General features: G+C 33.6%; 1 protein-coding gene across 1 annotated transcript in view; it reads left to right on the top strand.

Moving 5' to 3' along the window:
* LOC114328804 (polycomb group protein Psc-like) overlaps positions 1-15,128 on the top strand; it is a 727,697-nt gene that overhangs the window by 106,056 nt on the left and 606,513 nt on the right. The window contains exon 2 of the mRNA XM_050656461.1: positions 13,684-13,719. Within this exon, the coding sequence (XP_050512418.1) occupies positions 13,715-13,719 (5 nt within the window). The 5' untranslated portion in view covers positions 13,684-13,714. The remainder of the gene's footprint in view (positions 1-13,683; positions 13,720-15,128) is intronic.

Genomic DNA, 15,128 nt, shown 5'->3' on the forward strand with positions numbered 1-15,128 from the left:
GGCATTTGGGATAAGCCGATAAACTATTCGAAGAATATATCTCTGTTCGCTGTTGAGCCCTTCCAGGTTTCAGAAAATAAATAACTTTATCTACTGGAGTCCTTGCAGTAATCAGTACCAACAAATCAACACCTTCACCAACTACAATTGTTGTGTTTGTTGCCTTAAATTTTTCAATTGCTGTCTCAATTATAAGGACATCTGCGCCATTTTTAGCTTGTTTCACTTCAATATTCGCAGCTGTTAATTTCTCAGTTAACATTTCAGCTTTCTTTCAGCTTTGAATTTCTAAAAAATTATTTGTCTTGATAAATACCGATACTTAACTTTTGTAAAAAATACGCGAAACAAGAAACAAGTACAACTATCATGTCTTCCTCCAACATCAGCATCTGATTTTCAACATTTGTATCGAGTATATTATCAAGTTCAAACATGGCTAGGCAATGAACTGAATCCAGAAGACTGGGGTTGGAAATTAATAGATAATACTCTGGAACCGATTAAAACCTCACTCCCACCTGCTCCAGAAAAACTCCTTAACACTATTTTTTGCAATTGCAAAAAAGGTTGTAGTGCCAAATGTGGATGTAAAAAAGTCGGGTTGCTGTGTTCTCTAGTCTGTACCAACTGCCAAGGTCAGTCTTGCTCAAATGTCCAGTTTAGTACAACAGAGGAAGACTCCTGTGATTTTAATGAAGAGACCAATGACTCAGTCACATTTGAACAATTTTTGAACATCCAGCAAGAGAAAGAGGAAGAAGATGAAATCGAAGAAGACTTGACTGTTGAAGTAGACTTTCAAGAATATGAATCTGATTAAAATATCTAAAGAAATCAAAACAATAGTTAACCTAATAATCAATAGCAATATCAATAATCAATATCAATAATAAGGTAATATCTAGAACTTGACCGGTATTGTTTCCTTAAATTATCCTAAAATTGTCAAAACAGTTAGTGGAGTAGGCCTACAGGGGAAACCACGGTAAAAAACGCACCGAGTACACTACCTCACAGGTGGTGTGGAAACGTGTGCATATCATGTATAATGTGACTCTTTGAATCGCGATATCTCAGGAATGGCAACTCTTAGGAAAAAAAATAGTAAGGACTATTTCTGTAGATAATTTTAAGATCTACAACTTTGGTTTAGGGTTTTTTTTGATAAAACTTACCGTTTTCGAAAAAAATCCAAAAAATCTCAAATTTTGACCTTTGACCCCGAATAACTTTTGACGCACACATGGGATCGATGGGGACTTTTTAAACTTTATTTGTTATGGTATACCCTAGCTCTCCACCAAAATTTGGCTCTCCGGCAATTTTTGTTATTTGAAATGTCTATATAGACCGGGTTATAAAACAGAAATTCTTAGCCTCCCATCACGAAACATACACCCGATCTCAACCCGTATAAGTGCAATATAAACATAATGAAATGCAATTATATACATAGGCCCGCTTTATGTATATATAGCTGGCAAGAAGAGCCCTTAAAATTGGTCGGTCTGTTGGCTCTCTCTTCTAGTTTCGTCTCCTTCTAATAACGTCCTTGTCTGTTTGTGACTGCGGGCTCCGTCGATTGCCGCCTGCCTGCCCCCTAAATTTCGTTCTTTCAGAGTGAGATGGGAACACGTACATAAGGTATACACTGAGAGAAGTTTTCACATCGCAAAACTTGAATATCCTGACATTCCATTTAATTGGATTTTAGTTAACTGAACTTGAATTTTAGTTGACTGGATTCTGCTTAGTATGCAATTTATACGATAAACAATACGAATATACAGTATGCGACAAAATAAACAGTACTAATTAGTACTGAAATGAATATTATGTTTATGATTATTTATATATCTAATCTCCCTTTCAAACATTAGTTATATTGGCCCTATCCTCCTTACGCTGACTCTAATGTCTGAGGGGCCGTCCAAGTATTACGTAACGCAGGTTGGGGGGAGGGGGGTCAAAATCTTCAAAAATTGCGTTACGTAATACTTGAACGCCCATTACGGTGCGTTACATAGGGGGGAGGGGGTCAAAAATCGTGTTACGTAATACTTGAACGCCCCCTGACATGCGGATTAGAATATGATATAGCCTTGCAAACATTCACGACGACGCACGTTCCCGATAAAACAGACGTTAAAGATGCCCTCTGGCCAGTGGCGGATCTACGGGGAGGGAAAATGAGGAAATTTCCCCCCTCCTAACAAGGTCCAAAATTAAAGAAAAAAATGTTCAAACATAAAAATATACATATTAGCTGACATGAAACCGAAACCACAGATAGACAAATTCAACCCAATAAACACGCTAGTTAGGAAAATTAAGGGAACTTTATGCCTATAAGTTATTATTTATGTCTTTTATGTAATATGAGTTTATCTTTTGGTTGGTTTTTTATTGGAAGTTCCCCCCTAGTCTTGATCCGCCACTGCCTCTGGCACGAAAAAATCTTTAATTCGAGTCCGCAATTCCCAAATGGCAGACGGTGGATCTGCCTGACTCCTTCAGCATTCCCCATACGTACGCATCTGGTGGCGTTATCAGGTGAGTGGCAACTCCCAAAATGATCGTGCAGTATTCGAAGAGACTCCCTGGCAGTGTGACAGGTTGTCCCGTCCTGCTGAAACCATTGTTGATTTTAAGCTTGGACCGTTTTCTTGACCTTTTCCGTATGAACGAAAATAGTACTCCACCATAAAAAATTTTTCTACAAAACTGAGAACCATTCTGAAGCACCTAAATTATCATGACATTCACTTACGTTATAACGACGTTCGGAAACCACTCAGTACGTTTTGGTGCCTGACACATACAAATTTGGGACATCTTGGATATTAAAGCACCCTATGTAACGCACAGCTGAATGTGGCTGAATGTTTATGTTTGTGCGTCACAGTGTTGCCATGCTGTTTTCTATATATTTCTTTCATAATTTCAATCAATGTTAAATGTACCTACAAGAATAATAGAATAATAACGTTTACTTCTCCGTCATTATACTAGGTATAATGACAATTATACATTATACATTATTTAAAATAATCAAGTAAAAATAATAATGTATAATGACAATTATACATTATGCATTATTTAAAAAAATCAAGTAAAAACCTATATATACATAACATATTAGAACATACCTAAAATACACAAAAATGATACATTTCACACACAAATATAATATCACAAAAAATTGTAACGTGATAGTATGAAAAAATAGAGGATATGACAACGGTGTTACATGTGACGGTCGGATCCAATGCCAGTATCTACACAGACATATTAGGGTGCGGTAATATCCAAGATGTCCCAAATTTGAGACATACGAATTTAGGGGTCCCAATCTATGTATTTTATAGGTTCTGCAGATATCATATTACAACGATATTACTTCATTTGTTTAGTATTTGTTTTTGGCCTTATTTTTTTCTTTTCATATTTTGATATATTTTACAGAGAAAAGTAGAGGTATTCGATTTTAGCTGTTTTTATTGTGGTTAACAGTGTTTTCCTTATTTTTCATTATTTATTTTTATTATCTGTCATGTTTTTATCAAAGCTGAAAATAAAAAGTCATATAAGTACCGAGTTGTAATGGAGCAGCGGACATAATTACTGGATCAGAATTAGTGCCGTATCTGCATTTTATTTACAAATAGGATTTTTTGACAAGGAAGAATAGTTATCAAAAAAGAAAAATAAATAGCTTATAATTGTTTATTATATATGCAAAATACCTACATGTCATAAATGTTCAAAGTACGAGGTCGCAGCACGAGTCTCGATAAAAATGCGGTAAATGCGCTGTGCTCAATTAAAACGCGGCAAGTACATGATACTCGCTGCACATATCGCTTTTTAGTTGAGTACTCTGTAGATACCGCATTTTAATTAAGCAACTGTTGAAATTTAGCACATACGGCGTATTCCAATTTGTTTATTTTGGTAGTAAATAAAATGATACGGCTTACAGACATTGCAGAAGCATAAATAAGGTCACAAGGAAACCACATATAGCAAAAATTCGATTTTCAATTTTTCTGCAGATACCGCGTTTTAATTGAGGACGGCAGATATAGACCCACTAGCCTGTTATAACTCTTGTGTAAGCTGCTTGTGAAGATAATTACGACTAACAAACTGGATAGTTCCTCGGGAACAGACAGGATTTAGAAAAGGTTGTGATCACCATGAGTGTGAGCACCTTGATCATATAAAAGTAATAAGAACATTAATCTAAAAATCAAATGAATACAATATTATAATATTTTGGATAGCTATGGTAGATTACGAGATGGCATTTGACTCCATAGAAATTTGGGCCATCCTTAATGCCTGAAGCAACAATAGAGTTGATGATTGATATACAAAAATGCAACATCGCAAGTAAAAACAAAAGCAAAACATAAAACTACAGAGAGAGGTTAGACAAGAAGATTATGTCACATCCAAGCTACCTATTTACTTTATCTCTAGAACACTAGAAGATATGTCTCGAACTCTAAAATGGACAAAGTAGTGACGATAGACGGCGAAAACCAGAACCATCTGAGGTTTTCCGATGATGTTGCGCTCATAGTAAAACAGAGAAGAACTGCAGGAAATGCTATTAGACCTAAATATAAAATCAAAAGAAATAGGAATGAAATTAAATCTAACAAAAATTAAATATCTAACAAAATATTCTCTAGATATAACTGAGGATATAGCTCTGAGTAATAACAATATACAAAAGGTTGAGACGTAGGTATACATAGGACAAAAACATCAACTGTCAAAGTTTAAACTAAAGACTGATTTAAATAGATATTCCTTAGCATTGACAGCATTTGGAGGATTACAAATAGTATTCAAATCAAACTAAGAAATAAGAAGACGATCAAAAATAACAGACGTCATCCGAAAGATTTATATGGTAAAATGGAACTGGGCAAGACACATAGGAAGAATGGAAGATAATCTTAGGACGAAGCTAATTGTTGAATGGAAACCAAGTCGCTTGGAGACCAAGAGCAAATGAGAAAAGTAGAGGCACACCTCAAACCAGATGAATTGATGACATGAATCAATCATGGCTTAAATAATAACGAACAGCAATGAATGGACACACCCAATCCGACACGATAGATGGAATAGCTGTTGATTATGATGTAAATAATATTATGTACATGTTACCGGCCAAACCCGATTTCAGGATAAACTAGTTTGGCCTAGGCCAAACTAGTTTGTCCTAAACGGGTTAGGATAAACTAGTTTGGCCTAGGATAAACTAGTTTGTCCTAAACGCGATAGGATAAACTAGTTTTGCTTAGGCCAAACTAGTTTATCCTGATATTAATACGGATACTGTAGGATAAACTAGTACGGCCTAGTATAAACAATATAGTATGCCAACAAAGTCAAAATAAATAGCAACATTGAATAAAATACTCTGTAATTGGAAAATAATCATATTTATTAAAACGATAATGATCCATCGTTAAGACTAATGGACAATTATTGTTAATACAAACAATTATATTATAATTATAATTAATGGTGTTTTATAAAAGCAATAATAATTATACCTCGATTATAAAAAATATTATTTATTTTTCCATGGAGTACTTTTAGTGGAGTCACAGTGGATATGAGGTATTACCTCCGATTTCGTTGAATCTCCATCGATTTGCATGAAAATTGGTGAGTGGTTAGAGGATATCTCAAGGAACAAAGGTGACATGGTGGTAACTTGCCCTTTTACCCTGGAGGTGGATGCCACCCATTCTCGGGGGTGAAAATTATTTTATTAAAAAGAACCCCACAGTTCGATAGGGAGACAAATTTCAAGCAAAATTTGTTATATAAAGTTATTAAAATAAATCAAAACTTTTTTAGTTATTAAAGATCAAAGATTTTAATTTTTCTTGAGAAAAATGCATGTTTTTAACTAATTTTTCATCAATAACTCAAAAAGTGTAAGTTTTTACAAAAAAGTTATTATTATCAAAATTGAAGCTAATAAAAAAAGAAATAAACCCCTTACTAGTAAAACCTTTTAATGGTAACTAAAAGTGAGTTATAGGTAATTGAATGTATATTTTTTTCGGCGAGTAAAAAACTCTATGTATTCAAGCTGAAATAATGGGAAATTGATCAATTTTATAACATCAACTTATTAAACATTTGTCAAAGTACTTAAAAATATCTATTAAATGAGCCCCTGAACATGTTGATAGCGTTAAAATTTATGCTCCAAAATGTTTTCAAAATTATCTTTTAAGAATTTTTCCAAAAAATGTTATTGTTTTTTTTAATAACTCCGTTCGGGTTTACGATATCAGATTTATCTAAAAACTGTTTGAAAGAAAATTTTTTGCTCAATTAGAAATCCAATGAAATCAATTAATTTGTGGTCATCTGATTGAATACAACCAATAAAACCAACATTATACTGAAAACAGATCCCATGGGCTGTTTTCACTCAATCATGTAGCTATGGATACCTACATTTCGTTTCATTTCGATTTTGACATTTCAAATATTCAATATTTCAAAATGTCACGATTTGGTTGTAATACTGATGAGAATATTAATGAAATTATCGAATCAAATATACCAAAGAATACTGTTTACAGTAAAAAATTTGTTGGAAAGCGTTTATGGACTTTTGCAATGATAGAAAATATGAATTAGATGGAAATCGGACGGTGGAAGAATTGTTAATTGCACATTTAAATAAATTGTTTCTGCTCTGTATTTTTTTTTTCATAACCAGCAAAAAATTTTCTATCCGAATAACCCTCGAACATTGATAAATGCTCAAAAATTTTTTAACAACTTTCTCAAGCTTGTTGCTTACAAGCAACAAGCTTTCGAAATCTGTTATAAAATTTTTTCGAACAATTATCAATGTCCTTGGGTTATTACTACTGATAATTCCACGTGCTATTTAAGCACGTTAAACTTAATCGTTTAAACACCTTACTTTTTTAAAAATAAAAGGTTAAATGACCCCGGTTGCATGGTTCCCACAGCAAAATTTAAGATTTGAACGTTTCTATCTCGGATATTTTTTACCCCATAGAAATAGTAAAACTGGTAAAATATTTGGCACAGAAAAAAAGTAAAACTTGGTTATATATAATTTTTTACGTATATTGAGTATTTTTGGAGTTATTATGAAAAGAACATGAGAATTACAATAATTTTAAAAATTATGATTTTTTTAAATTACATCTTTTTTTCAAAAATATGCATTCTAAACCAGTCAAAATTATCAAAAACATTACTTATGCTAATATAAAGAAGTTTTTGTAAGGATTACTATAAATTTTAATTTTTGTGTAAATGACGTATGTTTTATTTTTCACTTTTTCCTAAAAAATTCGAAACGGTTCTTTTATTTTCATTATAACTTGCTTAATTTTGACGCTATTACCTTGTTCTGAAGCTCACTTGATAGGTATTCCGAAGTACTTTGACAAATGTTTAGCAGGAATATTTTATACATTGCATCGTTTTCCCGTTATTTAAGCTTGAATACTTAGATTTGAGTACTCGTCGAAAAAAATACACATTTAATTGCCAATAACTCACTTTGAACTAACATTAGTTTCGTTCTTTATGTGAGGAATGTATTAAATTTTTTATTATCTTCAATTTCAGTAATTATAACTTTTTTGTTAAAGCTTATAGTTTTTGATTTAGACGTGAAAAACCGATTTAAAACATGCATTTTTTTACGAAAAAATAAAATCTTTTGCTTATAATTTGTCCCTCTATCGACTTATGGTATTATTTTTAATAAAATAATTTTCACCCCCGAGAAGGGGTGGCATCCACCCCCAGGGTAAAAGCGCAAGTTGGCATCATGTCACCTTTGTTCCTTGAGGTATCCTCTAATTACTCGCAAATTTTCATGAAAATCGATGGAGGTTCAACGAAATCGGAGGTGAAAACCTTCAGTGACTGCACTATTTGGTGATACTTAGATTGCGGAGTATCATTGCCTTCTTGCACTTACATCTGTTTGTGGAACAGTTTCTGTTGCAGCTGCATTTGACAAAACGTTGTCCTGATCCAATTGAAACTCTCGTTGCTGAAACCCTTAACGATATTTTAGAGCCTTAGTTTATATCTGCTACCTTTAAAAAGTTTGATGACAAATGTCGATTTCTGAACTGACAAAAAAATTTAAAACGTAATTGAGACTTTAATACCCCAAAAAATTAGATACATTATTTAGAAAGAAAAAATAAAACCCAGAATATAGTTTCCGAAGTACACTAAGTTTGGTGCCAACTTAGCAGATGTAAACCAAGGCTCTAAAATATCGTTAAGACTTGCACCAAGAGAGATTCAGTTGGATCAGGACAAGGTCAAATCAGAACATGGTTCAGTTTGTTGTCAAGTGCAGCTGCAACAAAAACTGTTCCACAAACTGATGCAAGTACAAGAAGGCAATAATACTCCGCATTTCGAAGTGTCATCAAAGCACTCCATGAAAAAATAAATAATAGTTTTTATAACTGAGGTATAATTATTGCTTTTATAAAAAAACTGATTATTTTTTACAATATGATTGTTTGTATTTGTCCATTGTCTAAATTATCCATTAGTTTCAACGACAAATCATTACCGTTTAAATAAAAATGATTATTTTCCAATTGAGTAATATAAATGAGTATTTTATTCACTTTACCTATTTATTTTGGCTTTGTAGGTATACTATAATGTTTACATTAGGCCGTACTAGTTTATCCTACAGTATCCGTATTAATATCAAGATAAACTATTTTGGTCTAGGCAAAACTAGTTTATCCTATCGCGTTTAGGACAAACTAGTTTATCCTAGGCCAAACTAGTTTATCCTAAAGGCTGTATGACACTATGCATTTTCTTGTATCGTTTCTGATATGTCAAAAAAATGCATAGTGTCATACACAGATACAAGAAACGATATCAGAAATGATACAAGAATTTGAGTCAGGCACAGATTCTTGTACAAGAACTGCGCCAATTTCTGCGCAAAGAGCAAAAACGTAAAACCTGCTGGTAAAATATCTAAATGTCATAATGGCGGCTGAAAATGAGATCATATGATTTATGTCTTGATGAATTTATTTGTGTTTTTGTAGGTATTATTTATAAATCTTTTATTGATACTTAATATACCGTTTGGTATGGACTAATGTTCTACTAATAACCATATATTTAGCTCCTAGTAAAGTTCAAACTATGTATAACTTTGGGTTTCGTGTTGCATAATTTTTTAATAGAGGAAAATACGATAGTTCCTAATTTGGATCAAACTGAAGATAATTCTAATGCAAATATTTTAGCACAAATATCAAAACAAAATAAAAACAAATAATCAACAGTCAACGTAAAAATTCTGGTTAATATTAAAATGTTAAATTTGTGTTTTTAAAAGTTTATAAATTTTATAAAATCCTTAAAATCAACTGTAGACGCAGTAATACTACCATACCAATGTAACGTGACGCAGGGTGACAAACAAAATTTCGACCAATCACGTGCCGAATTTCATACAATTTTCGATACAAGAACTTGCATAGTGTCATACAGGGCACAAATGTACGTATAAGAAATGATACAAGAAAATGTATACAAGAAACGATATCAGAAACGATATTAGAAATGATACAAGAAAATGCATAGTGTCATACCGCCTTAACGCGTTTATGACAAACTAGTTTGGCCTAGGCCAAACTAGTTTGTCCTGAAATCGTGTTTGGCCGGTAACATATATACTTTTTGTTTCTTATTATGATGTATGTATTTATATTACGTTTCTCGATGTATATTGGCAGTGGATAGGTCGTAAAGTAGCAATTCTTTTGCTGATTGTTGGCGTATCACCAATATATTGCAGAATAACGTTTTATTGGCTTATGCAGAACTTGTGTACCTATATATTCGAAACGATATTTTGTCGCGAGTTTTCACTTTGCATACATCTACCGTCTTCGGTAGTGAATGTGTTGGTGGCCTCGGGCTTTTACAAACTTGATGGATGCAGATTGATTACTGCTTTGAGCTACCGCAGCGTGTTGGTAAATAACCGTATAAATCATCTCCTTTGCATGGGGTATTTCCAAATTTGGTAAAAAATATACGAGGATTGTAGATCTCTGCAACATGCAACGGTTAGTTTTAATATCGTTTACACATTATATTTATTGTATATCTTATATGTTTGAAGGTATAGAGTCTGGTGATAAATAATAATTTTACGAAACTATGACAGAAAAACTAAAAATGTAGAAACATTAATTGGCAAAGGAAACATTAATCTGCTAAAGGTGACGATAATGATGAATCATTAACACCTGAAGTGACAATAAACGAAGAAATAAACATTGAAGAAGCAGAGGTAAAGGAAAATAAAAATTATAAAACCAGGAGAGGACATAATATCGAATGAACTCCTAAAGTACGGAGGACAAGATCTGACCAAACAACTATTAAAACTAATCCAACAATAATAGAATGAAACAGAATACCACAAGAGTGAAGATGAAGCATCCTAATACCCCTCTTCAAAAAGGGAGACAAATCGGACCCAGAGAATTACAAAGGAAGTAATTTATTTTGTCTGTTTGTTAATTATTGATAACACACAGAACGAATAAAATAATATTAGCAGAAGAACAACAAGAAGGAACAACAACAAATATACCAACTACACTAGGGAGTTTTACTTCATGTTAATTTTATTTAACAAGGTTTTAGGTCGGTGGGATCATACACAGACGCTATATTTAGGTATACCTGCCTATAATCAGGCAGGTTCAATAGAAGTCATTAGGCTGGCATATTTGTTTCGTGAATCTTAAGAAGGCATTTGACAGGGTCAAATTAAAGGACGTTATCCATTTATTGTACATATGCCTCTAGGAATAATTAAAACGATCGAAAATATCTACTAGAACAACACAATAAAAGTAAAAGTAGAAGAAGAACTAACCGACCCAACTGAAGTTGGCAATGGGATAAGACAAGGGGGATTTTCTGAGTCCTCTATTGTTCAACCTGAGCATGGATGAAGTAATAAAAAACGTAAGTAAAGTAAGTAAAAGTAATCTCTCAAAGTAAAGATGATTTACAACGTATGCTTCAAAAAAGACCAAATGCATGGTTATAACAGCAGATCTAATAAGGTGTAAATTAGAGCTGGAGGGTCAAATAATAGAACAAGTCATGGAGTTTAAATATCTACGCATCACACTATGCAGCTACGAAAAGCTCGTCGAAACAGAAGTGGAAGATCAAGTGAATAAGGCAAACAGAGCCGCAACTTGCCTGAATGAAACAAGGTGGAGAAATAAAAAGTCTTATATTTTCAAATATCTCTTTCTTCGTCAACCGTTGTAAATCCACTGCTGGATGTAGGTATTTCTCAATTACTTCCATCTTTCTTTGTCCTGCGCCAAGTTCATCCACAATTTGCTCACCACTGCTCTTATGTCGCCTCCACGGGTCTTTTCAGATCTTCCTGTGCTTATTTTGTTCTCCCTTAACCTTTAACTACACGCGCTGGCGTACTTTGTACGCCAGATATAAGAATTCTACTGGAAATATATTTAAAAATTTAATGTTTGACCTTGCTTATTTTTCTAACCTATCACTGGAATGTGCTTTACAATTTGGTTTTAGTTTCGTTATAATCGGCGTTCTGGAAAGATCGTAATTTACATTTTATTATTTGTTGTTTCCGGTGGTGGACAATATACCCCAGGATTATATTACTATAAGTCGTAATATAAGTAAATATTTTAATTGTTTTTTAGTCATTATGGCAAAAGATATATTTTTCTTTATAAACAATACTTTTTCTCCTGTAAAAAATCACATTAAAAAAAATTTTTTATTAGTAATTTTATTTATCATGGAATCCAGTTATTCCATGATTCCAGTTATAAATCCCAATTGGCTTACTCAAAAGGAACTCCAAGTATTCACTGATGCCGAATAAGGTTTATAACAAACAAGTGTATTTTTAAATAAAAAATTAAACAAATCCGCTGTTTTTAAGTGTATTTTCTTGTGGCGTACAAAGTACGCCACGCGTGTAGTTATGTTATAACTTGATGCGCGGGTAGTTAAAGGTTAATATCTACGCCAGGATTCTCCCTGCCCTCTTGTTATGTTCCGTCTTTTGTCTTATTTCCGTGTTCTTTTTTTTTCTGGGTGATACTAAAATAGTTATTTTTCTAACTCTAACTAATGCAGAAAATGATACCTTCACGCACGAGACTGCCGTTGACCCGAACGACGCGATAGCGGAGTTCGGGCAAGCAGTCGAGTGCGGGAAAGACACTTTCCGCATGAGTTAGGAACAATATTTTTTCTAGGGCCGTATGTTTGGAAAAAAGCCACAAAAAATAGAGTCATATCAATTCTTATTTAGAAGTGAAAGTACACAAATTAATTCTTTGACAAGGTTGTCAAAACCAAACTTTCAATATAATGGGTTACAACGACGACGATATTGGTTTTCATGGCGACGATTTAAAACCATTGTAATTGTCTACTGATTTTACTTTCAAATATGTCAAAATAATTTTATTTCATCGAATTATTGCGTTAATTTCATTAAAACATGAACAAAATAAGATACATTTAAAATAAATTAGTAAATAATATCTCAATATTAGTTAATTGCATGTATTATAGTATATTATAATGCCATATTAGAAGGTATTCTACTTTCCCGCACGCCGTGCGGGAAAATTTACTTTCACGCACGCCGTGCGGGAAAGTGCAACTTTCGGAAACGAAATGCATGCTAGAAAGTGGCTGTTTAAGCACGGCCGTAGAAAATAGCTATTTGTATAACAAGGGAGGAAAGTGCAACTTTTCCTCCCGAGAATGAAGTTTACTGCCCGACGCGTAGCGGAGGGCAGTAGTCATTCAAGGGAGGAAAAGGCACTTTACTCCCATGTTATACATATGGTTTTTCCACCTTCCTCAAATAACCAGTCATTTTTTCATTTTTACTTAATTTATTTATGTAACTAACCAACAAAATTTATTAGAACTAAAACAACAAGTAGGTACAATATAACTGTCAACTGTCAAATATAAGTCAAATTATTAATGTAAACATTGTTAAATCAAAATAACAATTTACTGTTTTTTACCATTCTGCAAAATACAGGATGTTTTATAAATAAACGTTAAAATGTATAGATACTTCGTAATAGAAAATAGATATTATACAGGGCATCAATAAGTTATATTTCATGAATGAAATACCATGACGTCACTTTTACTTTTCCTCCCTAGGGAGGAAAAATATTTTCCTCCCTAGGGAGGAAAAGTACAACTTTGCTCCCTACAAACAGGCCCGGAAAAGTATACTTTCGGTAGAGGTAGGTGGAAAACATAATTTCTTCCTATTGGTTTTTGTGTTAATAGTTTTTATAGACTTGGTAATAGTAGTAGACAAATGTACAGTTTAAGTTTATAAGATTGGAACTGTTTTTAAGGTGTATACTGTATACTAATTTATAGTTAGTCAAACGTAGGAAAGAGTTTGAAAATCTACAATTGCCATGCAGCGTTTTGATTATTGCGATCATGAGAATTTCAAACTCTTTTCCTACGTGTGACAAAGCGTACCAAAAGTGGCCTAAGTTAATTGTGCTCTTCTTTTTATTTCAGCATCCTGATTTGCCTTTCCCAGCTTGATGGCATGACGTAAGTATAGAAAGTGATCCACGTTTTCTGTGATATGATTTGTTTGTTTTCGTTGTCTGTTTATAAACTAGGTATGAAATTAGTAATAAGTGATAATTACAAGATAATCTATTTTTAAAGAGATGTCACATTTGGTCAAAAACCTGCGAGATACCAATACACATTGCTTCACAGAAATTATTTTCTTCTATTCTATGAACCTGCTGCATGTGCATAGTAGCATAGTGTTGATGAAACCGATCGTTCTAACAGATACAGCTAGGTGTAAGTAGAAGCTTAATAGATTCGTATAAAAGTTTGCTGGCTTAAAATATTTTCACTGCATACATACATTATAGTAATCTTCTTCTTCTTTTTGTATAGACATGACTTTGTCTGTTTTTTCAATGTGCCTCTAGTAAGTTGTCGTTCCATCGTTTTCGTGGTCTTCCTATTGGGGAACCGTCTGTCGCTGTCCTGACTATCGTGTATATACGAAGTCTGTAGACCCAGTAGGAGCAGAGTTCTTCTTCTTCTTCTTCTTTTTGTATATACATGACTCTGTTTTTTCAATGTGCCTCTAGTAAGTTGTCGTTCCATCGTTTTCGTGGTCTTCCCACTGATCGTCTTCCTATTGGGGAACCGTCTCTCGCTGCCCTGACTACCCTATTTGTTGTCATTCGGCTTATGTGGTCATTCCATTCTATTCTTCTGTTTCTTACCCAGTTATTAATGCTATACACCTTGCATCTACGTCGTATATCTGTACTTCTAGCTCTGTCCCATAGTCTTACCATCGATTTTTCGAAGGGTTTTCATCTCCGCTGTTTCGAGCAATATTTTTGTCCTCTCTGTGTCGGGTCGTGTTTCTGCCGCGTATGTCATGTAATGTAATCTTCTTCTAAAGGTATCTTCTAGAGATGTTGGCGACCACATTTACCCATTTTATTGTATTCACAGCAGATTAAAATAGATCAGTTAACATTAGACCAGTCCACTTCCTAAGATTGGCCAGTCAGCATCCAGGGCCTCTCTTGCCCTCAATCTTGAGTTGTAGAATCAACTGTAGAAGTCGGTATTTATTATTACGCATAATGTGGCCGAAGTAAGCCAATTTTCTGTTCTTTACGGTGTTAATAATGTCTTTGTCTTTTCTTAGCCTCTGGAGAATAGTTATCTTAGTTGTGTGGTGTATATGTTATAGTCAAAGCCCGAATTTCAGGCACTCCTAGGTTTGACTAGGCAATCCTCAGGTCTGACTGACGGTCTTAGTCAAAGCCCGAAATAAATTACAGTTTCGGCCTTTGACTAGTCAAACCTAGGAGATACTAAGTTGGTCAGGCAAAGGTCGAAATTTAATTTTATGGAATCGGGGTTTGACTAGTCAAACCCCGATCAACTATTAAAATGTCGTAATTTGTTAGATTAGG

Source organism: Diabrotica virgifera, chromosome 7 (assembly GCF_917563875.1).
Source record: "Diabrotica virgifera virgifera chromosome 7, PGI_DIABVI_V3a".
Taxonomy (NCBI): domain Eukaryota; kingdom Metazoa; phylum Arthropoda; class Insecta; order Coleoptera; family Chrysomelidae; genus Diabrotica; species Diabrotica virgifera.